Source organism: Lethenteron reissneri, unplaced genomic scaffold (genome assembly GCF_015708825.2).
Source record: "Lethenteron reissneri isolate LAM-NWPU_2019-01 unplaced genomic scaffold, ASM1570882v1 scaffold_1639, whole genome shotgun sequence".
NCBI classification, from domain to species: Eukaryota; Metazoa; Chordata; class Hyperoartia; order Petromyzontiformes; family Petromyzontidae; genus Lethenteron; species Lethenteron reissneri.
Window position 1 is genome coordinate 4,091,691 of NW_026891376.1, and position 24,507 is coordinate 4,116,197.

A 24,507-nucleotide genomic window follows, 5' to 3' on the forward strand; every position below is an offset into this window, starting at 1 on the left:
GACTGTAAATGTAATGCTAATGAGATGTGCAGCCCGTGACGTCATCGCGGGGACTCCACTGTTAATGCCATCGGCGACCCTGTCGTCATCGAGGCGATTACATAAACTATGTTAATTTTTACTCAATATGACGTCATCGCAGCGACCGCATATATTATGTTAAAGAATGCGTGCTCCGTGACGTCATCGCGGCGACCACATAGACTATGTTAATGTATTACGCGTTCTGACGTCATCGCAGCGACCGCATATATTATGTTAATGTTATACGCGATACGACGTCATCGCAGCGACCGCATATATTATGCTAATGTTATACGCGATATGACGTCATCGCAGCGACCGCATATATTATGTTAATGTTTATGCGGTATGACGTCATCGCAGCGACCGCATATATTATGTTAATGTTATACGCGATATGACGTCATCGCAGCGACCGCATATATTATGTTAATGTTATACGCGATATGACGTCATCGCAGCGACCGCATATATTATGTTAATGTTTATGCGGTCTGACGTCATCGCAGCGACCGCATATATTATGTTAATGTAACGCGATCTGACGTCATCGCAGCGACGCATAAATTATGTTAATGAGATATTGGCCAGCGCAGAGCGGTGGGAGCGTGAATTGCCGCGGCCACAGATTTAAAGTTTCCCTCGTCTGAAGGGCGCCAAACTTTAGAGATAATTATTATTGTTAACTAAGAGCGATTTTGAGGGAAAACCAAACATGTTCTATTACCCTGAGGTGTTGAGAAGGCGTGGAAAGTTTGCGACGATTTGGTAAAACAAACTTTTACCTCACAAATATACTAAACTTGAGCTGATAGCGACTAAGTCTAATTTATAAACATAAAAATTATTATTGTAAATACATCAACCTGTCAATCAGTTGATGACGAGCGCAATGATGCTATTGATGTGTTATTCTACATTACATAGTTATTAATATTACCTCACGATATCCTCGCTATTAATGTATTAATACTGAAGACGATATCGTTGTTCGTATTCGTATATTTCTTTAATTTAAGTTAATTAGTTACATTATAATCTTACAAATTATATGCAGAATGTACTAATAACGATACACTTGCACAGTAGCACGGTATATATAATTATATATCAACAGTATACTAATTAATCACTTATAGATTTATAATACATCGTATTAATGTTCTAATTTATAAAGTTACAAATGTCATTATCCATTCCTAATCGTTATTTTTTATAAACATTTCCCTCACAAACTTTTACCTCACGCTACTCAAAGTTTTTATTTATAAAGTTAACATCACGTCACCTGTACAGTTCTACAATTTATAACTCGCACAAAGCTATTAAAGTATCAATATTGCCAAGATATTGGCGCATTTTTAACAAAAACATTTGTTAACTGATCGATTTTTGTTATCAAAGTACGGGGGGGGGTGACCATACTTCACCACTCTGGTCAATGTGGAGTGGGGGGGGTGAGTGACCATACTTCACCACTCTGGTCAATGTGGAGTGGGGGGGGGGTGACCATACTTCACCACTCTGGTCAATGTGGAGTGGGGGGTGAGTGACCATACTTCACCACTCTGGTCAATGTGGAGGTGGGGGGGGGGGGGGGGTGACCATACTTCACCACTCTGGTCAATGTGGAGTGGGGGGGGGGGTGACCATACTTCACCACTCTGGTCAATGTGGAGTGGGGGGGGGTGAGTGACCATACTTCACCACTCTGGTCAATGTGGAGTGGGGGGGGGGGTGACCATACTTCACCACTCTGGTCAATGTGGAGTGGGGGTTGAGTGACCATACTTCACCACTCTGGTCAATGTGGAGGTGGGGGGGGGGGGTGGTGACCATACTTCACCACTCTGGTCAATGTGGAGTGGGGGTTGAGTGACCATACTTCACCACTCTGGTCAATGTGGAGGTGGGGGGGGGGGTGACCATACTTCACCACTCTGGTCAATGTGGAGTGGGGGGTGGGTGACCATACTTCACCACTCTGGTCAATGTGGAGTGGGGGGGGGGGGTGACCATACTTCACCACTCTGGTCAATGTGGAGTGGGGGGGGGGAGTGACCATACTTCACCACTCTGGTCAATGTGGAGTGGGGGGGGGTGAGTGACCATACTTCACCACTCTGGTCAATGTGGAGTGGGGGGGGGTGACCATACTTCACCACTCTGGTCAATGTGGTGTGGGGGGGGTGAGTGACCATACTTCACCACTCTGGTCAATGTGGAGTGGGGGGGGGGGTGACCATACTTCACCACTCTGGTCAGTGGGGGGGGGGGGGGTGACCATACTTCCCCACTCTGGTCAATGTGGAGTGGGGGGGGGTGACCATACTTCACCACTCTGGTCAATGTGGAGTGGGGGGGGTAGTGACCATACTTCACCACTCTGGTCAATGTGGAGTGGGGGGGGGGGTGGTGACCATACTTCCCCACTCTGGTCAATGTGAAGTGGGGGGTGGTGACCATACTTCACCACTCTGGTCAATGTGAAGTGGGGGGTGGTGACCATACTTCACCACTCTGGTCAATGTGAAGTGGGGGGTGAGTGACCATACTTCACCACTCTGGTCAATGTGGAGTGGGGGGGGGGGGTGACCATTCTTCACCACTCTGGTCATTGTGGAGTGGGGGGGGGGGGTGGTGACCATACTTCACCACTCTGGTCATTGTGGAGTGGGGGGGGGGGGGGTGGTGACCATACTTCACCACTCTGGTCAATGTGGAGTGGGGGGGGGGTGACCATACTTCACCACTCTGGTCAATGTGGAGTGGGGGGGGGTGGGTGACCATACTTCACCACTCTGGTCAATGTGGAGTGGGGGGGGGGTGACCATACTTCACCACTCTGGTCAATGTGGAGTGGGGGGGTGAGTGACCATACTTCACCACTCTGGTCAATGTGGAGTGGGGGGTGAGTGACCATACTTCACCACTCTGGTCAATGTGGAGGGGGGGGGGGGGTGACCATACTTCACCACTCTGGTCAATGTGGAGTGGGGGGGGTGACCATACTTCACCACTCTGGTCAATGTGGAGTGGGGGGGGGGGTGATCATACTTCACCACTCTGGTCAATGTGGAGTGGGGGGTGGTGACCATACTTCACCACTCTGGTCAATGTGGAGTGGAGGGGGGTGACCATACTTCACCACTCTGGTCAATGTGGGGGGGGGGTGACCATACTTCACCACTCTGGTCAATGTGGAGTGGGGGGGGGGGACCATACTTCACCACTCTGGTCAATGTGGGGGGGGGGGGTGACCATACTTCACCACTCTGGTCAATGTGGAGTGGGGGGGGGGGGGTGAGTGACCATACTTCACCACTCTGGTAAATGTGGAGTGGGGGGGGGGGTGACCATACTTCACCACTCTGGTCAATGTGGAGGGGGGGGGGGTGACCATACTTCACCACTCTGGTCAATGTGGAGTGGGGGGGGGGTGAGTGACCATACTTCACCACTCTGGTCAATGTGGAGTGGGGGGGGGGGGGGGGTGACCATACTTCACCACTCTGGTCATTGCTGCAGGTTGGCCGCCACCAAAGCAGTGAAGCTGTCGAGGAGGGAATGGCTGCTTGTGAACGTCAACTTGTCCTGGTGAGAGTCGGGGGCATCCGGTGATGCGGGTCGCGGATTCAGCGTTGCTCCTTTGCTGCTTGCCACTCCATCCAAACAACTCGTGAAAACCCCGTCCCGGTCCGATTCCGTTCATCAGTTTTTCTCACCCACTCACGCACCCATTGACCCACTCACTCACCCACTAACCCACTCACTCATTCATCCACTCACTCATTCACCCACTCACTCACGCACCCATTGACCCACTCACTCACCCATTCACACACTCACTCACCCACTCATTCACCCACTCACTCACCCACTCACTCACCCACTCACTCACCCACTCATTCACCCACTCACTCACCCACTCATTCACCCACTCAATCACCCACTCATTCACCCACTCAATCACCCACTCATTCACCCACTCACTCACCCACTAACCCACTCATTCATCCACTCACTCACGCACCCATTGACCCACTCACCCACCCATTCACCCACTCACTCACCCACTCATTCACCCACTCAATCACCCACTCATTCACCCACTCAATCACCCACTCATTCACCCACTCACTCACCCACTAACCCACTCACTCATTCATCCACTCACTCACGCACCCATTGACCCACTCACTCACCCACTCACTCACGCACCCGATATTTTTGACTTACGATGGGGTCGTCGTAACGCATCTCCATGATGGTGTGTGTGTGGTGATGATGTTGATGATGATGGTGATGTGTGTGTGTGTGTGGTGTTGATGGTGTGTGTGATGATGTTGATGATGATGGTGTGTGTGTGTGTGTGTGGTGTTGATGGTGTGTGTGATGATGTTGATGATGATGGTGTGTGTGATGATGGTGTGTGTGATCATGATGTTGATGGTGTTTGTGATGATGATGTTGATGTGTGATGATGTGTGATGATGATGTTGATGATGGTGTGTGTAATGATGATGTGTGATGATGATGATGGTGTGTGATGATGATGATGATGTTGATGATGATGTTGATGGTGTGTGTGATGATGATGATGTTGATGATGATGTTGATGGTTTGTATGGTGGTGGTGGTGGTGATGTTGATGGTGGTGTGTGTGTAATTATGTTGATGGTGTGATGATGATGACGATGTTTATGGTGTGTGTGTGGTGATGATGATGTTGATGTGTGATGATGATGATGTGTGTGTGATGTTGATGTTGATGGTGATGATGATGTTGATGGTGTGATGTGGTGATGATGATGTTGATGTGTGATGATGATGATGTGTGTGTGATGTTGATGATGATGTTGATGGTGTGTGTGTGTTGATGATAATGATGATGATGGTGTTGATGGTGTGTATTGTGTGTGTGATGTTGATGTTGCAGTAACGATGTCCTGGACCACGTGATGCTGCGCGTGAAGGAGAAGGGCCAGCTGCGGCGATTCTCCCTCTACCTGTCGGCTCAGCTCATGTACGGCCTGGCCTGCGTCTTCTCTCGCCAGAGCGGCTACCTCATCGGTGAGGCAGACGCACGGGGGTGAGGTGGTGGGGTGAGGTGGTGGGGTGAGGTGGGGGGGTGAGGTGGTGGGGTGAGGTGTGAGGGTGAGGTGGTGGGGTGAGGTGGTGGGGTGAGGTGGGGGGGTGAGGGAGTGGTGTGAGGTGGGAGGGTGAGGTGGCGGGGTGAGGTGGGAGGGTGAGGGGGTGGGGTGAGGTGGGAGGGTAAGGTGGCGGGGTGAGGTGGGAGGGTGAGGGGGTGAGGTGGTGGGGTGAGGTGGGAGGGTGAGGTGGGAGGGTGGGGGGGGGTGAGGTAGTGGGGTGAGGGGGGGGGTGAGGTGGGGGGGGTGAGGGGGTGGGGTGAGGTAGTGGGGTGAGGGGGGGGGTGAGGTGGGGGGGGTGAGGTGTGAGGGTGAGTTGGTGGGGTGAGGTAATGGGGTGAGGTGGTGGGGTGAGGTGGGGGGGTGATGTTGACGAGGTGGGGGGGTGGTGAGGGGTGATGTTGACGAGGTGGGGGGGTGACGAGGTGGGGGGTGGTGAGGGGTGATGTTGCGTCGACGCGTGTCGCCCTTCAGACGACGTGCGCTCGTGTCTGGAGAAGCTGCACAGGGCGGCGACGGTGGCTCGCATCGACATGGAGGAGACGGAGAGGTGACAGCAGCAGCATCATCAGCAGCAGCATCATCATCAGCAGCATCATCAGCAGCAGCATCAGTATCATCATCATCAGCAGCAGCAGCAGCATCATCAGCAGCAGAATCATCAGCAGCATCATCAGCAGCAGAAGCAGCATCATCATCAGCCGCATCACCAGAATACCGCCATCGTCACCACCATCTTCACCATCATCACTACCATCGTCACCACCATCGTCACCACCATCGTCACCACCATCGTCACCACCATCTTCACCATCATCACTACCATCGTCACCACCATCGTCACCACCATCGTCACCACCATCTTCACCATCATCACTACCATCGTCACCACCATCGTCACCACCATCGTCACCACCATCGTCACCACCATCATCTTAATTTTAGAACTTTCGTGACTGCAGTAAATGATTATTTGGTTCTTTCGGTTAAGTCACGTCTAAAGATAAAATAATAAATTAAATTAAATAATAGCATACGACGTTTCGATTGCAACACAAGCAATCATCATCAGGTATAATGAAATAGCAACATAGAATCTAACCAGAAAACTATAGACAGAGATATTAGCAGACAGATATCACCAAGATACATAGAGGGAGCAACACAGGAACCAGAGAGGGGTGATCATCTCTGTGGGGTGGCCTTAAATAGACAGAGGGGGGAGGAGGCAGAGAGAGGGAGGGGGTTAGGGAAAACATTTGCATATCAATGAGTGGTCCAAAAAACAAGGTTCTGCAAGTGCGATGACACGGCAAGCAAGTCTGAAAATCAGAAGGACAAACTAAAATTCAATAACCTAGCAAAATATCGAAATGTAATGTAATACAACACAGAGAGTCGGTCAACACACAATTAACGCATAGCCTGGTTGATTACGTATTTAAAAGATTGCTAAGTTAGAATTTAAGTGTGAACATTCCAAAGAGAAGACACAGGCAGAGAGAAGAGAGAGAGAAAAAAGGATAAGCTCAAAACTTCCCCGTAGAAGTGGTTCAATCTTAATTTTAGAACTTTCGTGACTGCAGTAAATGATTATTTGGTTCTTTCGGTTAAGTCACGTCTAAAGATAAAATAATAAATTAAATTAAATAATAGCATACGACGTTTCGATTGCAACACAAGCAATCATCATCATCACCATTGTCACCACCATCTTCACCACCACGCCATGACTACCACTATCATTACCATCTCCACCATTACCACCGGCATAATCATCACCACCACCACCATCATCACCACCATCTTCACCATCACAACCAGCATCACTACGACCATCACCACCATCATCACCACCACCATCATCACCACCATCTTCACCATCACAACCAGCACCACTACGACCATTACCACCATCACCACCATCACCACCATCACCACCATCATCACCACCATGAGGACAAACATGAACATCGCAATGTGTCTGCTAGACTGCGGCTGACGCTTCCGGATGAATTGTCCATCATGGAGGAGACCCTGGGAGCTGCTGACCCCTGGTTCGGGGTCATGACCTTCCTAACCCGAGCCTCAGAAACTCTCCATGCAATCGAGGTACCCGCGTGTGTGTGTGTGTGCGTGTGTGCGTTTGTGTGTGCGTGCGTGTGTGTGTGCGCGCGTGTGTGTGTGCCCGTTCACAGCACTTGCCCCATCGTTTGCGTTGACTACACAGGGGATCTTTGTCTTTGCCCGACAGTTTCAAGCAGATGTGCTGAGTCCCCTGCCTCCATCTGGCTCTCCTCTATCACCTGGTGAATGCAAGATGCACCTACACACCCGCCTCTGTTGATGCGACCAATACATCCTTTTCCACTGCCTCATCTGAGCCAAGCCAGCATGGTACGGGTGGTGTTTTTCCACTGCTACATCTGAGCCAAGCCAGCATGGTACGGGTGGTGTTTTTCCACTGCCACATCTAAGCCAAGCTAGCGTGGTACGGGTGGTGTTTTTCCACTGCCACATCTAAGCCAAGCTAGCGTGGTACGGGTGGTGTTTTTCCACTGCTACATCTGAGCCAAGCCAGCGCGGTACGGGTGGTGTTTTTCCACTGCTACATCTGAGCCAAGGCAGCGCGGTACGGGTGGTGTTTTTTCACTGATACATCTGAGCCAAGCTAGCATGGTATGGATGGTGTTTTTCCACTGCCTCATCTGAACAAAGTCTCACAAAACTCGACCAAGAACCCATAAATTAATTTAGACAACAGATCATAATGGATGAATGTTCAAAGATGATGCCTGTAATTATTAAAGTTCATAAAATCATTTGTTTTTAATGCGTGCATTGTGCATGAAATGTTGATAATGGAAGTCACTTTGAACATGCATGTGTGCATGTGTGTTATTTGCGTGACGATTATGTGAACTGGTCCTGGGCCTCTCCTAAGTCGACTCAGCCTCAAATGAGTACCTGGTGCGGTGTGTAGTAAACATCGCCACTGGGGAGACAAAGGCGGCCGGGCGTGGTGCTGGCCACCCACCCCCTTGTGTGCCGTGCCGGCCTTCGTATTTGCTACCTGCTAACAGCACTTGCCCCTACAGTCCGCTAAGTCTATACGCGGGGGATCTTTGTCTTTGTGCGTGTGCAGAGCCACCGTTTACGATGCGAGATTTAAAGTCTCTGGTGCCAGAGGAGGGCATGGTAAGTTTCTTATCATTTACCACTGAAACTCAACACATTTGTCAACAACGCGTGTGTGCGTGTGTGCGTGCGTGTGTGTGTGTGTGCGTGTGTGTGCGTGCGTGTGTGTGCGTGTGTCTGCGTGCGTGTGCGTGTGTGTGTGTGCGTGTGTGTGTCTGCGTGTGTCTGCGTGTGTGTGCGTGTGTGCGTGCGTGTGTGTGTGTGTGCGTGTGTGTGCGTGCGTGTGTGTGCGTGTGTCTGCGTGCGTGTGCGTGTGTCTGCATGTGTGCGTGTGTCTGCGTGTGCGTGTATCTGCGTGCGTCTGCGTGTGTGTGCGTGCGTGTGTGCGTGTGTGTGCGTGTGTCTGCGTGTGTCTGCGTGTGTGCGTGTGTCTGCGTGTGTCTGCGTGTGTGTGCGTGTGTCTGCGTGTTTGGGCATGCGTGTGCATGCGTGCGTGTGCGTGTGTCTGCGTGTGTGTGCGTGCGTGTGTGTGTGTCTGCGTGTGTGCGTGTGTGTGTGAGCGTGTGTGTGCGTGTGTCTGCGTGTGTGTGCGTGTGTCTGCGTGTGTGTGTGTCTGCGTGCGTGTGTGTGCGTGTGTCTGCGTGTGTGCGTGTGTGAGCGGTGGTGTAGCAGTTAGCACACTGCGCCACGGACCCGGCCACCCGCGTTCGATTCTCGCTCACGGCCGACAACATCACTGACGATGATCCTAACCGGTCCTGGGCCTTCCCTCGGTCGACTCAGCTTCGTACGAGTACCTGGTGCGGTGTGTAGTCAACATCGCCACTGGGGAGACAAAGGTGGCCGGGCGGGGTACTGGCCTATCATAGCGAAAGTCTAAGGGCTGTTCAACATCCGTACGTTGTGTGAACGCCGCTTATTCAGCGTGGACTGGCCGTAATTTTGTCACCACATTTAAGCGATGTACAAGCAGCTTGAGGTCAGGCGCTCTATGAATGTAGGGAATGGTTAAGGTGCTTCGCCAGATTCTATTCGTTTTTCGTTGCAGTTTGCAGAGCAAGCGGACCTGCCTGAAATGTCTCCGCAAGAGATTCAACACTTGCTGTCTCCCCACCTGCTCTCTCCTCTCGCTCCACACGGAGGTAGCGGCCACCGTGTGGGAACCCATCGGACGCGAGCGAGCGAGAACTCTGAGATAATGATGCTGATGGTGGTGATGGTGATGATGGTGGTGATGGTGGTGGTGCTGAAGGTGATGGTGGTGGTGATGGTGATGGTGGTGGTGCTGAAGGTGATGGTGGTGGTGATGGTGATGCTGATGGTGGTGATGGTGGTGGTGCTGAAGGTGATGGTGGTGGTGATGGTGATGCTGATGGTGGTGATGGTGGTGATGCTGAAGGTGATGGTGGTGATGCTGATGGTGGTGATGCTGAAGGTGATGGTGGTGATGGTGGTGGTGATGGTGATGCTGATGGTGGTGGTGGTGGTGGTGATGATGGTGGTGGTAGTGGTGGTGGTGATGGTGGTGGTGCTGAAGGTGATGGTGGTGGTGATGGTGATGCTGATGGTGGTGATGGTGGTGATGCTGAAGGTGATGGTGGTGATGCTGATGGTGGTGATGCTGAAGGTGATGGTGGTGATGGTGGTGGTGATGGTGGTGGTGGTGATGGTGGTGGTGATGGTGATGGTGGTGATGCTGAAGGTGATGGTGGTGATGGTGGTGGTGGTTGGCGGTGATGTTGGTTAAAGTGGTTTCCCTGCACCTCCAATAGGCGCGTTTGGCTACGTACGGTGCGAACGAAGTTCAACATACACACGGCAGTGGTGGGCGTTGTGAATGTGTGTGTGTGGTGTTTGTGTGGTGTGTGTGGTGTGTATGTCTGTATATGTGTGTGTGTGTGGTATATGTGTGTGTGTGTGGTATATGTGTGTGTGGTATATGTGTGTGTGGTATATGTGTGTGTGGTATATGTGTGTGTGGTGTGTATGTCTGTATATGTGTGTGTGTGGTATATGTTTGTATTGTGTGGGATGTGTGCGTGTATTATATGTGTGTTTGTTTGTGTGTGGTGTTTGTGTTGTGTGTGTTGTGAATGTTTGTGTGTGGTGTGTGTGTGGTGTGTGTGTGTGGTGTGTGTGTGTGTGTGGAACGTGTGTATTGTGTGGGATGTGTGCGTGTGTTATATGTGTGCTGTGAATGTGTGTGTTGTGAATGTGTGTGTGTTGTGTGTGTGTTGTGAATGTGTGTGTGGTGTGTGTGTTGTGTGTGGTGTGTGTTGTGAATGTGTGTGTTGTGTGTGTGTTGTGAATGTGTGTGTGTTGTGTGTGTTGTGAATGTGTGTGTGTTTTGTGTGTGTGTTGTGAATGTGTGTGTGTTGTGTGTGTGTGTTGTGAATGTGTGTGGTGTGTGTTGTGAATGTGTGTGGTGTGTGTTGTGTGTCATCCATCCCTCGTGTGTCAACTCCTCTCTGCGCCTGCACACAAACACAAAGATCGCTGATGATGCCGCTGATTCTGCTTTATGAATGACGCTGCTGCTGCTGATGATGACGCTGATGATGACGCTGATGATGACGCTGATGATGACGCTGATGACTTACGTTGATGATATTGACGATGATCATGATCTGGCAGCTGTGGAGGAGGAGGATGAGGAGGTCTTGCGCAAGGATGGGACTTATGAAGATTCTGGAGTCACTCAACATCCATCCAGGTGGGCACGGAGGCCGCACAACACACCAGCACTCGCCCAAAGACAAAGATCCCCCGTGTAGCCTTAACAGACTGTAGGGGCAAGTGCTGCGAGCGAGCACCTATGAAGGCCGGCACGGCCTTTGCCTCCCTAGTGAAAGATGTTTGCACATCGCACCAGGTACTCGTTTGAGGCTGAGTCGACCTAGGGGAGGCCCGGGATCAGTTCACCTCCTGTCCCACTCACGCACCCACTCACTCTCTCACTCGCACATTCACTCACCCACTCACCTACTGTCCCACTCACCGACCTACCCACTCGCTCACTCACTCGCACACTCACTCACCCACTCACACACTGTCCCACTCACCCACCCACTCACTCATGCACTCTCTCACTCGCACACTCTCTCACTCGCACACTCACTCACACACTCACCCACCTATCCACTCCCACTCACTCATGCACCCTCGCACACTCACTCACTCGCACACCCACTCACCCACTGTCCCACTCACCCACCTACCCACTCCCACTCACTCAAGCACCCACTCACTCACCCACTCTCACTCGCACACTCGCTCACACACTCTCACTCGCACACTCACTCACACACCCAATCACTTACGCACCTACTCATGCACTTACTCACCCACTCACTCACCCGTCCTCTCACTCGCACACTCACCCACTCACCCACTGTCCCACTCACCCACCCATTCACTTTCGCACTCACCCAATCACTCATATACCTACTCACTGATACACTCACACACCCTTTGATTGAGCCACTCACCCACTCACTCACCCACTGTCGCTCTCACCCACTCACACACGCAATCTCGCACACTCACTCACCCACTCACCCACTCTCCCACTCACCCACTCACCCAATCACACACCCACTCACCCACTCACTTACTCACCCACTCACTCACCCACTCTCCCACTCACTCACCCTCTCACTCACCCGCTCTGCGTGCGTCTCTGTCTCTCCAGGATTTCACTGGAGGCCGACGTGGAAGTCACGAAGAGGCGCACGGTCGACGACATCCGCGCCGCGCCACTCGCCGCCTCTCCCGACGCCCTGGGTGAGACACACGGGGGGACACGGGGACACGCGGGGACACACGGGGACACGTGGGGACACACGGGGACACGCGGGGACACACGGGGACACGAGACACGCGGGGACACACGGGGACACGTGGGGACACACGGGGACACGCGGGGACACACGGGGACACGAGACACGCGGGGACACACGGGGACACGTGGGGACACACGGGACACGCGGGGACACGGGGACACGCGGATTGCACTTCGCTTTGCAAGTCCGCACCTACAGCTGGATTTCTTTCGCACCGCGGGGTTTGCTACTGAGGGTGCGATGGGCTAATTGTCTCACTCACATTACTTTGTGCACACTTTATTGATATTGGCACGGAAAATAAAGATCGATTGATTAATCGATCTGTATTTTTGATTGTGAATGTCGAGTTTGAGTGTTGATTGTGAATGCTTCGTTTGAGACGTTCGCTCGTGAATTCACAGAGGCCACACTCACTGGAGCTGTCGCCCCAGCCATGCCGAGCCCCCCCTCCCCTCTACGTAGAGCGGTACACACATCACACGCACACACACGTGACACACACACACGTGACACACACACACACGTGACACACACACGTACACACACACACGTGTACACACATCACACACACACGTGACACACACACACACGTGACACACACACACGTGACACACACACACGTGTACACACACATATACACACACGTGTACACACATCACACACACACACGTGACACACACACACACACACGTGACACACACACGTACACACACACACGTGTACACACACACACGTGTACACACACACACACGTGTACACACACACACACATGTACACACACCACACACACGTGTACACACACACCACACACGTGTGTATTTGGAGTTTGCATGTCTCTCGCTGTCTCTCCCCGTGGCTGCGTGGATTTGTCACCACGTCCTCCGGTCTTTCCTTCCTCACTTAGAATCAACGTGGCGCGTTTTGGAGTATTTGGCTGCTGTGAATGTCCACGTAGATGATGATGATGACGACGCGGCGCTTGGTAGCGCTAACATGAAAGAGAAGCGACCTTCTGCGCTGCGCTGCGCATCTCTGCCGCCCGTAGGATGACAGCCTGGACAGCCCCTTCCACCTGCCCCCCCTCAGCCCCGAGGGGGCCGCCCCCCCTCCCCATCGACGCCGCCGCCGCCACCGCCTCTTCAGCGACGACGACACCCAGATGCCGCAGGACGAGATGAGGGCACAGGTGGCTGGGCCCCAACGCTCGCTGCAGCCGTTCGTGAGTAGCGCCGTCACCGTCGTAGCGAGCCGGTGGGAGGGTGGGTGGGCGGGTGGGTGGATGGGTGGGTAGGTGGGTGACTGAGTGGGTGGGTGATTGAATGGGCAGGTGAGTGGGTGGGTGAGTGGGTGGGTGGGTGAGTGAGTTGGTGGGTGAGTGGGTGAGCGGGAGAGCGAGCAGGTAGGTAGGTGAGTGGGTGAGTAAGCGGGTGGGTGAGTGGGTGTGTGAGCGAGTGGGTGGGTGGGTGACTGAGTGGGCGGGTGAGTGGGTGGGTGACTGAGTGGGCGGGTGAGTGGGTGGGCGGGAGAGCGAGTGGGTGGGTGGGTGACTGAGTGGGCGGGTGAGTGGGTGGGTGAGTGGGTGGGTGGGTGGGTGAGTGGGTGGGTGGGTGAGTGAGCGAGTGGGTGGGTGACTGAGTGGGCGGGTGAGTGGGTGGGTGCTTGGGTGGGTGAGTGGGTGGGTGAGTGGGTGGGTGGGTGAGTGAGTGGATGGGTGAGTGGGTGGGTGAGTTAGTGGGTGGGTGGGTGGGTGAGTGAGTTAGTGAGTGAGTGAGTGGGTGAGTGTCAACTTTTTTTTGAGAATCACGGTGTGAAAATGTCTGTGTGTTAATAATGATATTGATGACCATGATAGCGATGACATCATGTTCATGATTGGTGTCGATGATGCGATGTTAACGGTGATGTTTGTTTTTCTCAAATCCAGGTTCCTATTGAGCCGGAATCCATTCAAAGGAATTCCGTCTCTTATCTATTCAGAAACCCGGCATCAGGTAAACTACTTTAGATGATGACTACTTTGGACATGTGTAAGAAAGAGCTTCATAGATCATCATATTCGTCCAGGATAAATAAAGATTCTGACGACGATGGTGGCAGTAAATGATGGTGGCGACAATGATTTAAGAAAAAGAACGGACCAAACGAACTTAACTAAAACTATGAGATAATTTTATTTGACCGGGTAAGGCCCACTGAGGGAACTGGCCACAAATGATAGCTCATTATGTGGACATTTATAGCAGCCCAACACGATGAACGAGTGATTTTGTCTGGAGAAAAATCCACGTGGCCACAGGGAAAGAGAGAGATGAGAGAATATACAGCAGCAGGCGTAAGTGTCGGGATGGAACCCACGACCTCCTGTAGACCAGGCGAGGTAGTCAACATCTCCTAGCCACTGTGATGATGATGAGAGAGAGACGCAGACTCCACATAGACCTCCTGTAGACCAGGCGAGGTAGTCAACATCTCCTAGCCACCGTGGTGATGATGATGAGAGAGAGACGCAGACTCCACATAGACCTCCTGTAGACCAGGCGAGGTAGTCAACATCTCCTAGCCACCGTGGTGATGATGATGAGAGAGAGACGCAGACTCCACATAGACCTCCTGTAGACCAGGCGAGGTAGTCAACATCTCCCTAGCCACCGTGATGATAATGATGAGAGAGAGACACAGACTCCACATAGACCTCCTGTAGACAAGGCGAGGTAGTCAACATCTCCTAGCCACCGCGGCGAGATTTCATCAGTCTGGCGTAGACCTCAACGTTACCGGAGAAATGGGCGAGCGACCAGCTGTAGTCATAGCGATAGAAGAGAGACACGCAGGCGAGTGACCACAAGTGAGGTGGGTGGGTGAGTGGGTGAGTCGTTGAGCGGGTGAGCGAGTGGGTGAGTGGGTGAGTCGGTAGGTGGGTGAGTGACTTGGTAGGTGGGTGGGTGAGTGGGTGAGCGGGTGAGTGAGTGGGTGAGTGAGTGACTTGGTAGGTGGGTGGGTGAGTGGGTGAGCGGGTGAGTGAGTGGGTGAGTGAGCGGGTGAGTGAGTGGGTGAGTGAGCGGGTGAGCGAGTGACTGGGTGGGTGGGTGAGTAGTTGAGTGGGTGAGCGAGTGAATGATTGAGTGAGTGAGTGAGTGGGTGAGTGAGTAGTTGAGTGGGTGAGCGAGTGAGTGAGTGAGTGAGTGAGCGAGTGACTGGGTGGGTGAGTGGGTGAGTAGTTGATTGGGTGAGCGAGTAAATGATTCAGCGAGTGGGTGGGTGAATAGTTGAGCGAGTGAGTGATTAAGTGACTGGGTGGGTGAGTAGTTGAGTGGGTGAGTGAGTGAGCGAGTGACTGGGTGGGTGAGTAATTGAGTGGGTGATTGAGTGACTGGGTGGGTGGGTGAGTAGTTGAGCGAGTGAATGATTGAGTGAGTGAGCGAGTGACTGGGTGGGTGAGTAGTTGAGCGAGTGAATGATTGAATGAGTGACTGGGTGAGTGGGTGAGTGAGTGAGCGAGTGAATGATTCAGTGAGTGAGCGAGTGGGTGGGTGAGTAGTTGAGCGAGTGAATGATTGAGTGAGTGAGCGAGTGGGTGGGTGAGTAGTTGAGCGAGTGAATGATTCAGTGAGTGAGCGAGTGGGTGGGTGAGTAGTTGAGTGATTGAGTGACTGGGTGGGTGAGTAGTTGAGTGAATGAATGATTGAGTGAGTGAGTGAGCGAGTGAATGAATGATTGAGTGAGTGAGCGAGTGGCCTGTAAATGACTCACTGAGTGTAGTTTACCGGAACAGCAACCAAGGAGCCCGGCGACCCGAGTTCGATTCCCACTCAGGCCCAACTCACCACCCCCAACTTCGCGTTCTGTTGAGGCCATGCCGGGGGATCTGTGTGTCAATTCTGCCACGTCTCTCCTGGTAACGGCTCCACGGAGGGGAGTTTCCGTGCGGTGATTCTCTGTGTTGGCCGCGTGCAGGCTGGCTGATGGCCCCTCTACGCGGCCTGTGGGACAGGGCGGCCGTGCCTCCGGCGTCCGCCAGGAGACGGGCGCCCGCCCCCAGCATGTCTCCCTCGTCCGTCTACAGCGAGACCGAGGTGGGTGGGTGGGTGGGTGGGTGAGTGGGTGGGTGGGTGGGTGAGTGGGTGGGTGAGTGGGTGGGTGGATGGGTGGGTGGGTGGGTGAGTGGGTGGGTGGGTGAGTGGGTGGGTGGGTGGGTGGGTGAGTGGGTGGGTGGGTGGGTGGGTGGGTGAGTGGGTGAGTGGGTGGGTGAGTGGGTGAGTGGGTGGGTGGATGGGTGGGTGAGTGGGTGGGTGGGTGAGTGGGTGGGTGGGTGGGTGAGTGGGTGGGTGAGTGGGTGAGTGGGTGGGTGGATGGGTGGGTGGGTGGGTGGGTGAGTGGGTGGGTGGGTGGGTGAGTGGGTGGGTGGGTGGGTGAGTGGGTGGGTGGGTGGGTGGGTGGGTGGGTGGGTGAGTGGGTGGGTGGGTGGGTGAGTGGGTGGGTGGATGGGTGGGTGACGATCGTGGCCGGGTCCCTCGTGAAAGGGATATTCGCCGTCGATTGGAGCAGCTGGGGGGGAGGGGGGACACTACATTTAGTAAACAATCGGCAACGGATAGTTGTTTTTTTACCCTTCTATCTGGCAACAAAACTGACACCTTTTTTTTACAAGGAGTCATGTTTGCATAGACCACAATACCTGCAGTCATAATGCAAACAAAAACCATAACTCTGTATGCACTGTCCTTGAAGTTGATTGGTCCACACCCGAGACAGCTTTCCTTAGAGCCTAGTCTCACGTGCGTTGGACCAGATGACGCCAAAAGGCGCACAACTCAAAGACAACGCACCATCAGAGTATGAGAGCCGCACCCTGCCACACAAAGCCCACCGAGGTCTTCACTTATTAGCCAGAAGCGACTTGGGCACAGATGACAACTCAACAAAGCGGATTATCATTTAGACGTTTACAGCGGCGTGCGTCTAGGTGCGCAGGGAACGATGGGTGCTACTGCAGGGAAAGTGTGCAGACGCCGCAGGAAACCATTGGGTTAGATCGCCTTTGATAAATGAACGTAAACCCTCGATTTAAAGCTTTCGTGACTGCAAGGATTCATCTTCTTAATATGACTTTGAAACCCCCCGCCCACCTCCTACGCATTTCACAAGTAGTACTAATCTCATATCTTCATTTCCCATAAATATGCTAAATTCCTCTTGATATGCAAATTCTTTTGTCAAGGCGCTCTTCCCCCTCCAACCCAGCTTAAATATACGCTGCCAAGCCTGGTGGTGTTTCATTCAGACGCTGTCTTTCCGACAGGCCTGTTCTCCACCTGAGGACGGCTGCTTGCGTTGTGGCCGAAACGTCGTGAGAATTATTAAGTTTTATTTTTATTATTTTATTATTTCCCTTCTACGTGATGACTTTACCGAAAGAACCAAGAAGACAGGTTCATATACTTGCGCGACCTGCGTTATGGACGGCGTTTGTCGCGCGTTGAGTCGGCAGAGGACGCAGCACTGAGGTTTGTCGTGGACGAGAGAGCGAGAGAGACAACGCCGCCCTGAGGGGGAGGACGTTGAGACAGAATCCGTCACAGACAGCAGCGACAATTGTGAGCGGCGAAGGAGTTTGGGTGCTGGGGGAGTTTGCCAGCGAGCACATCGGCTACCAGGCCAGACTGAAGATCTCAGTGCAGCTGTGTGCCTGCCAGACTGGCACATTGAACGAGACTGACAGAGATGAGATGTTGGCCACTCGGAATGTACCGCTGCCGCTGCTGCTGAATAATGTTGGTCGCGAAAGCCACTACGTGTTGAACTGATGCTGATTCAGTGTGGCACTCACACAAGGATGGCTGTGTGGATGATGGAATGTCTACAGCAAAAAGTGCCTTGATGTGTTTTGTTATTTTGAATGTAGAGGGACAGATTCGGAGAAAAGATGCCGACCCGTTTTTATTTTCTGTGCAGGTGGTGAGAGCACAAGTGGAGAGAAGCACGCTGCTTGGAATCACTGGAGGTGAGCGGTGGTGGTGGTGGTGGTGGTGATGATGGTAGTGGTGGTGGTGATGGTAGTGGTGGTGGTGATGATGGTGATGATGGTGGTGGTGGTGGTGGTGATGGTAGTGGTGGTGGTGGTAGTGATGATGGTAGTGGTGGTGGTGGTAGTGGTGGTGATGATGGTGGTGATGGTGATGATGGTGGTAGTGATGGTGGTGGTGATGGTAGTGGTGGTGGTAGTGGTGGTGGTGGTGGTGGTGATGGTGGTGGTGGTGGTAGTGGTGGTGGTGGTAGTGGTGGTGGTAGTGGTGGTGGTGATGGTGGTGGTGATTCCATTGATGATTGTGATGATGATGGTGGTGGTGATTATTCTAGCGATGATTGTGATGATAGTGGTGGTGATGATTCTAGTGATGATTGTGATGATGATGATGGTTGTGATGATTCCAGTGATGATTGTGGTGGTGATGATGATGGTGGTGGTGATTATTCTAGCGATGATTGTGATGATGATGGTGGTGGTGATGATTCTAGTGATGATTGTGGTGGTGATGATGATGATGGTTGTGATGATTCCAGTGATGATTGTGGTGGTGATGATGATGGTGGTGGTGGTTGTGATGATTCCAGTGATGATTGTGGTGGTGATGATGATGATGATGGTGGTGATGATGATGATGATGGTGGTTGTGATGATTCCAGTGATGATTGTGGTGGTGATGATGATGATGGTCGTGATGATTGTGGTGGAGATGATGATGATGGTGGTGATTATTCTAGCGATGATTGTGATGATGATGATGGTGGTTGTGATGATTCTAGCGATGATTGTGATGATGATGATGATGGTGGTGATGATTCTAGTGATGATTGTGATGATGATGATGATGGTGGTTGTGATGATTCTAGCGATGATTGTGATGATGATGGTGGTTGTGATGATTGTGATGATGATGATGATGGTGGTTGTGATGATAATATAATGTAATCTGATAATGGCGGTGACGATGGTGATATGATGTGATAATGTAATGGTGATGATGTGGTGATGGTGTTGCTACCCATGTGAATGACAGTAGCGATGTTGACCGATGATGTTTTACAGAAGGAATAGAGTCTGCGGATGGAGAGAGCATCACTGCTGCAGAAATCGATAAGTACGTGGAGTTATTCGTCCATCAACAGCCGCTGTTCACCAATTACCGGTGACATCAACCACGGTGCTTGTGCCAGGCTAGGTGCACTTTCAGGCGATCACGTGGAGTGTCGGAGACTCATTTGCAGGAGGTCACGGGACAGACGCAGGTGCCATGGGTTTACTGGCTGAGGCAGAAGCATCATCACACAGAGACCCGTAGACTCACCACACAGTAGAGACCCATAGACTCACCACACAGTAAAGATCACCACACAGCAGAGACCCATAGACTCACCACACAGAGAGCCATAGACTCACCACACAGTAGAGATCACCACACAGCAGAGACCCATAGACTCACCACACAGAGACCCATAGACTCACCACAGAGACCCATAGACTCATCACACAGCAGAGACCCACAGACTCACCACACAGAGAGCCATAGACTCATCACACAGAGACCCATAGACTCATCACACAGCAGAGACCCATAGACTCATCACACAGCAGAGACCCATAGACTCATCACACAGCAGAGACCCACAGACTCATCACACAGAGACCCATAGACTCATCACACAGCAGAGACCCATAGACTCACCACACAGCAGAGACCCATAGACTCACCACACAGTAGAGATCATCGCACAGCAGAGACCCACAGACTCATCACATTCCCGTTTGTGTTTCCCAGGTTCCCCAGCGCCTTGGTTCACGACGTGGCAATGGAGCAGGTGGCGATGGACGAGGTGGGGATGGAGGAGGTGGAGGCTGCAGTGGAGGCAGCTTCCCCTGAGGCTGCCATCTTCCCCGCGGTGCCGTCGCGCTCCCCCACGCCTCCTGCCAGACTTACATCGCCGCTCCAGGAGGTGGCGGTGGCCGCGGCGGCGGCGGCGACGCGGGTTCGACTGCTGCAGTGAGTCAGAATGGGGAGACTTGTTTGTCCCGCAGGAGGAAATGCGACGAGTCGCTGAAGCTCTTTGTCACGGGGCACGGGGTTAGAAGCTCACAACCACAAACAATACGGAAAACACGACGGCAGTGCAAAGCGTTGGCGAGCTAAACACATCGCTCAACAAAAATATCTACAAATTACAACGGCACTATTTCTATTAGACGCCGACCGAAATTCGGTTTCGGTTTCGGCGCCGAAATTTGGCTAATGGCCTCTTTGGGCAAACTTTCGGTTTTGGCCGAAAGTAAATTTGTAATTTTCGGTTTTGGCCGGAGCTGATTTTGACTTTCGGTCGCCATTCGTCAACCGGAGATCTATTTGTAGAATATTACACCGGTGCCTCATCTATCACTCTGCCTATCGGCCGGTCAGTCGGCGCTAGGCAATCCTGTGCGATAGGCTGCACACACACACACGTCAGCAGCAGCAGCTGCAGCAGCAGCTGCAGCAGCAGCAACAGCAGCAGCAGCTGCAGCAACAGCAGCAGCAGCAGCAACAGCAGCAGCAGCAGCAACAGCAGCAGCTGCAGCAACAGCAGCAGCAGCAGCAACAGCAACAGCAGCAGCTGCAGCAGCAGCAGCTGCAGCAACAGCTGCAGCAGCAGCTGACCCAAGCTGCAGCAGCAGCTGCAGCTTGGGTCTGTGGTCAACAGCCTGTCTGGCTGCATGCGGAGAAACTGTTGTTTTCCTGGTTCTTCAGTAAAGTCACGTAGAATGGAAATAATAAAATAATAAAATAAAACATTATTAAATCATTCTCACGACGTTTTGGCCACAACCAAGAAGATGAATCCCTGCAGTCACGAAAGCTTTAAATCGAAATTTAAACTGTTGTTTCTTAACTACAACATTCGTCTGTTTGGATATGATTACTAAGGAAGTATCACCTACAGATTTGATATTTAGCGACTCTTACTGCAGGCTCTGAATGATTAGTTCTAGATTGTTTTTTTGATTAAAGTAGCATTGCATCACGACACAACTCATACATCGTGTGTCCGGTAACTTCGGTTCTGTACATTTCGGTTTCGGCCGAAAGTGTGTTTAGGGAAAAACGAAAGGACAAATCCACCGCTACGACGGGTCTGTGTGAGTCTATGGGTCTCTGTGTGATGAGTCTATGGGTGTCTGTGTGAGTCTGTGGGTCTCTGTGTGAGTCGATGGGTCTCTGTGATGAGTATATGGATCTCTGCTGTGTGATGAGTCTTTGGGTCTCTGCTGTGTGATGAGTTTATGGGTCTCTGCTGTGTGATGAGTCTGTGGGTCTCTGCTGTGTGATGAGTCTATGGGTCTCTGCTGTGTGATGAGTCAATGGGTCTCTGCTGTGTGTTGAGTCTATCGCCACCTACCCCCTCGTGTGCCACCGTGCCGGCCTTCATCGGTGACAGCACTTGCCATAACAGTCTGTTAAAGGCTATACGGGGGATGTTTGTGTATGCGTGTGTTTGTGTGTGTGCGCATGTGCGCGTGTGTGCGCGTCTGTGTGTGTGTCTGTGTGTGTGTGTGTTTTTATGCGTGCGTGTGTCTGTGTGTGTGTGTGCGTGCGTGTGTCTGTGTGTGTCTGTGTGTGTGTGTGTGCACGTGTGTGTGTGTGTGCGTGTCTGTGTGTGTGTGTGTGCGTATGTCTGTGTGTGTGTGTGCGTGTATGTGTGTGTGTGTGCGTGTGTGTGTGTCTGTGTGTGCGTGTCTGTGTGTGTGTGACTGACTGTGTGTGCGTGTGTGTGCGTGTGTGTGTGTGACTGACTGTGTGTGTGCGTGTGTGCGTGTGTGTGTGTGACTGACTGTGTGTGTGTGTGTCAACCACGTTATGTATGCCGATGATTTGGTAATAGCTGCTCATTCAGAAGAGGAGTTGGAGACGCTGCTGCTGAGACTGGAGCGTGCCACCAAGAGGTGGGGCCTTACCATCAGCCCCACCAAAACTAAGCACCTGCCTGGGTATTTTGTACCATCGGACACTCCACCCCCACAACTCCCAATTGGTGATGGGGCAGTTGTGGAGAGAGTGGAGAGTTTCCCATACCTGGGCAGTGTGCTTATGACCGGCTCCAGTCTATCAGCAGAGGTCTCACTCCGAATCAGTCGAGCGGCAATATCTTTTCATCGGTTGCGTAACGCTGTGTGGAAGCTACCTGGTCTGTCGCTCCGCACGAAGCTTCAGGTCTTCTCGGCCACGGTCATTCCCTCCCTTCTCTACGCTTGCGAGACGTGGACCCCCCTGGTGGAGCATCTTCGCCGGTTGGAAACATTTAGGCTGGCCTGCCTACGATCCATCCTGGGTTTAACCAGGCTGGATTGTGTGAGGAGCTCACAAATCCTTGAAAGATCTGGGCAAAGTCCCATCGGTGAGCTCCTCCGGCAGGCAAGGCTGCGTTGGCTGGGTCATGTAGCCCGCATGCCCAGCCACCGCATGCCTAGACAGCTTTTGTTCGGCCGGGTCGAGGGGGCTAGACGGGCGCGGCACGGGCTGGAGAAGAGATGGAGTGATGTGGTACAGGAGGACGTGGAGCTGAGTGGACTTGCCGATGACTGGTACCAGCGGTGTCAAGATCGGCCTCAGTGGAGGAGGCTCGTGAAGGACGCTACTGGGCAGTTGGAGGCAGTCGCCCTCCAACAACAACGGAGGGCGGAGGAGCGACGCTCACAACAACGAGCGGAGCGCCGGGTGGCTAAAGCACAGCAAGTTGGCACAGTAGGGGGCACAGGTGGTGCATCAGCCAGTCATCTCGGTCATCTCGGTCAGTCGACCCGTGGCACCTGGGTCTGCCCCGTGACCTCCTGCCAGCGGGCGTTCGACACTTCACGTGGCCTCAAGGTGCACTTGGCCTGGCACAAGCATCGTGGTGACGTCACCGCCACTTAGTGGCGAATGGCGGTTGTTGTTGTTGTGTGTGTGTCTGTGCGTGTGTGTCTGTGTGTGTGACTGTGTGTCTGTGTGTGTGTCTGTGTGTGTGACTGTGTGTGTGTGTGTGACTGACTGTGTGTGACTGTGTCTGTGTGTGTGTCTGTGCGTGTGTGCGTGTGTGTGTAGGCGCATCGAGGAGTTGACACGAGAGACGGGTGACGCGCTTATGTCCCTTCTCATCCCACGTGATCGCACAACACGCGGCACGGCAGCCAGAGTCTTCTACTTGTGTTTGGGTAAACGCAACACGCACACAGAAACACACACATACACATATACACACACATATACACACATACACAACAACAACAACAACAACCGCCATTCGCCACTAAGTGGCGGTGACGTCACCACGACGCTTGTGCCAGGCCAAGTGCACCTTGAGGCCACGTGAAGTGTCGAACGCCCGCTGGCAGGAGGTCACGGGGCAGACCCAGCAGGTGCCACGGGTCGACTGACCGAGATGACCGAGATGACTGGCTGATGCACCACCTGTGCCCCCTACCGTACCAACTTGCTGTGCTTTAGCCACCCGGCGCTCCGCTCGTTGTTGTGAGCGTCGCTCCTCCGCCCTCCGTTGTTGTTGGAGGGCGACTGCCTCCAACTGCCCAGTAGCGTCCTTCACGAGCCTCCTCCACTGAGGCCGATCTTGACACCGCTGGTACCGGTCATCGGCAAGTCCACTCAGCTCCACGTCCTCCTGTACCACATCACTCCATCTCTTCTCTAGCCCGTGCCGCGCCCGTTTAGCCCCCTCGATCCGGCCGAACAGAAGCTGTTTAGGCATGCGGTAGCTGGGCATGCGGGCTACATGACCCAGCCAACGCAGCCTTGCCTGCCGGAGGAGCTCACCGATGGGACTTTGCCCAGATCTTTCAAGGATTTGTGAGCTCCTCACACAATCCAGCCTGGTTAAACCCAGGATGGATCGTAGGCAGGCCAGCCTAAATGTTTCCAACACACACATACACACACACGTAACACACACATATATACACACACACACACATATACACATATACATACACACACACATACATATACACACATACACACACACAGACACACACACACATACTGTGTGTCTGTGTGTGTGTGTGCACGTGTACAGAACTGGCTGGGCACCGTATTATCGCTTTGGAGCAGACGCAGCCGTTTGGAGCGATCCGGATCACGCGTGGACCCGACTTCACCAGCAAACGATGAGTCCATCACAAGCCGACTGGCGATGAGTCCGTCACCAGCCGACTGGCGATGAGTCCGTCACCAGCCGACTGGCGATGAGTCCATCGCAAGCCGACTGGCGATGAGTCCATCACAAGCCGACTGGCGATGAGTCCATCACAAGCCGACTGGCGATGAGTCCAT

General features: G+C 52.8%; 1 protein-coding gene across 1 annotated transcript; it reads left to right on the forward strand.

Annotated features, from left to right (window-relative positions):
- Nucleotides 1-490: 490 nt before the first annotated feature.
- LOC133363002 (meiotic recombination protein REC8 homolog) lies at nt 491-24,349 on the forward strand. The gene is made up of 19 exons (XM_061582003.1): nt 491-792; nt 3,553-3,621; nt 4,964-5,097; nt 5,649-5,724; nt 7,166-7,286; nt 7,429-7,483; nt 8,320-8,372; nt 9,361-9,454; nt 10,947-11,025; nt 12,004-12,095; nt 12,559-12,623; nt 13,203-13,376; nt 14,082-14,148; nt 16,112-16,230; nt 18,110-18,158; nt 19,245-19,296; nt 19,975-20,196; nt 23,266-23,375; nt 24,251-24,349. The coding sequence occupies exons 1-19, from the start codon at nt 740-742 to the stop codon at nt 24,343-24,345; spliced, it is 1,779 nt and encodes a 592-aa protein (XP_061437987.1). The 5' UTR covers nt 491-739; the 3' UTR covers nt 24,346-24,349.
- Nucleotides 24,350-24,507: the final 158 nt, after the last annotated feature.

Coding starts and splice junctions, on each gene's coding strand:
- LOC133363002 (XM_061582003.1), top strand. CDS start 740: ATGTTCTATTACCCTGAGGTGTTGAGAAGGCGTGGAAAGTTTGCGACG. Junction 3,622..4,963: donor GTGAACGTCAACTTGTCCTG/GTGAGAGTCGGG, acceptor TTGATGTTGCAG/TAACGATGTCCTGGACCACG. Junction 8,373..9,360: donor TGGTGCCAGAGGAGGGCATG/GTAAGTTTCTTA, acceptor TTTTCGTTGCAG/TTTGCAGAGCAAGCGGACCT.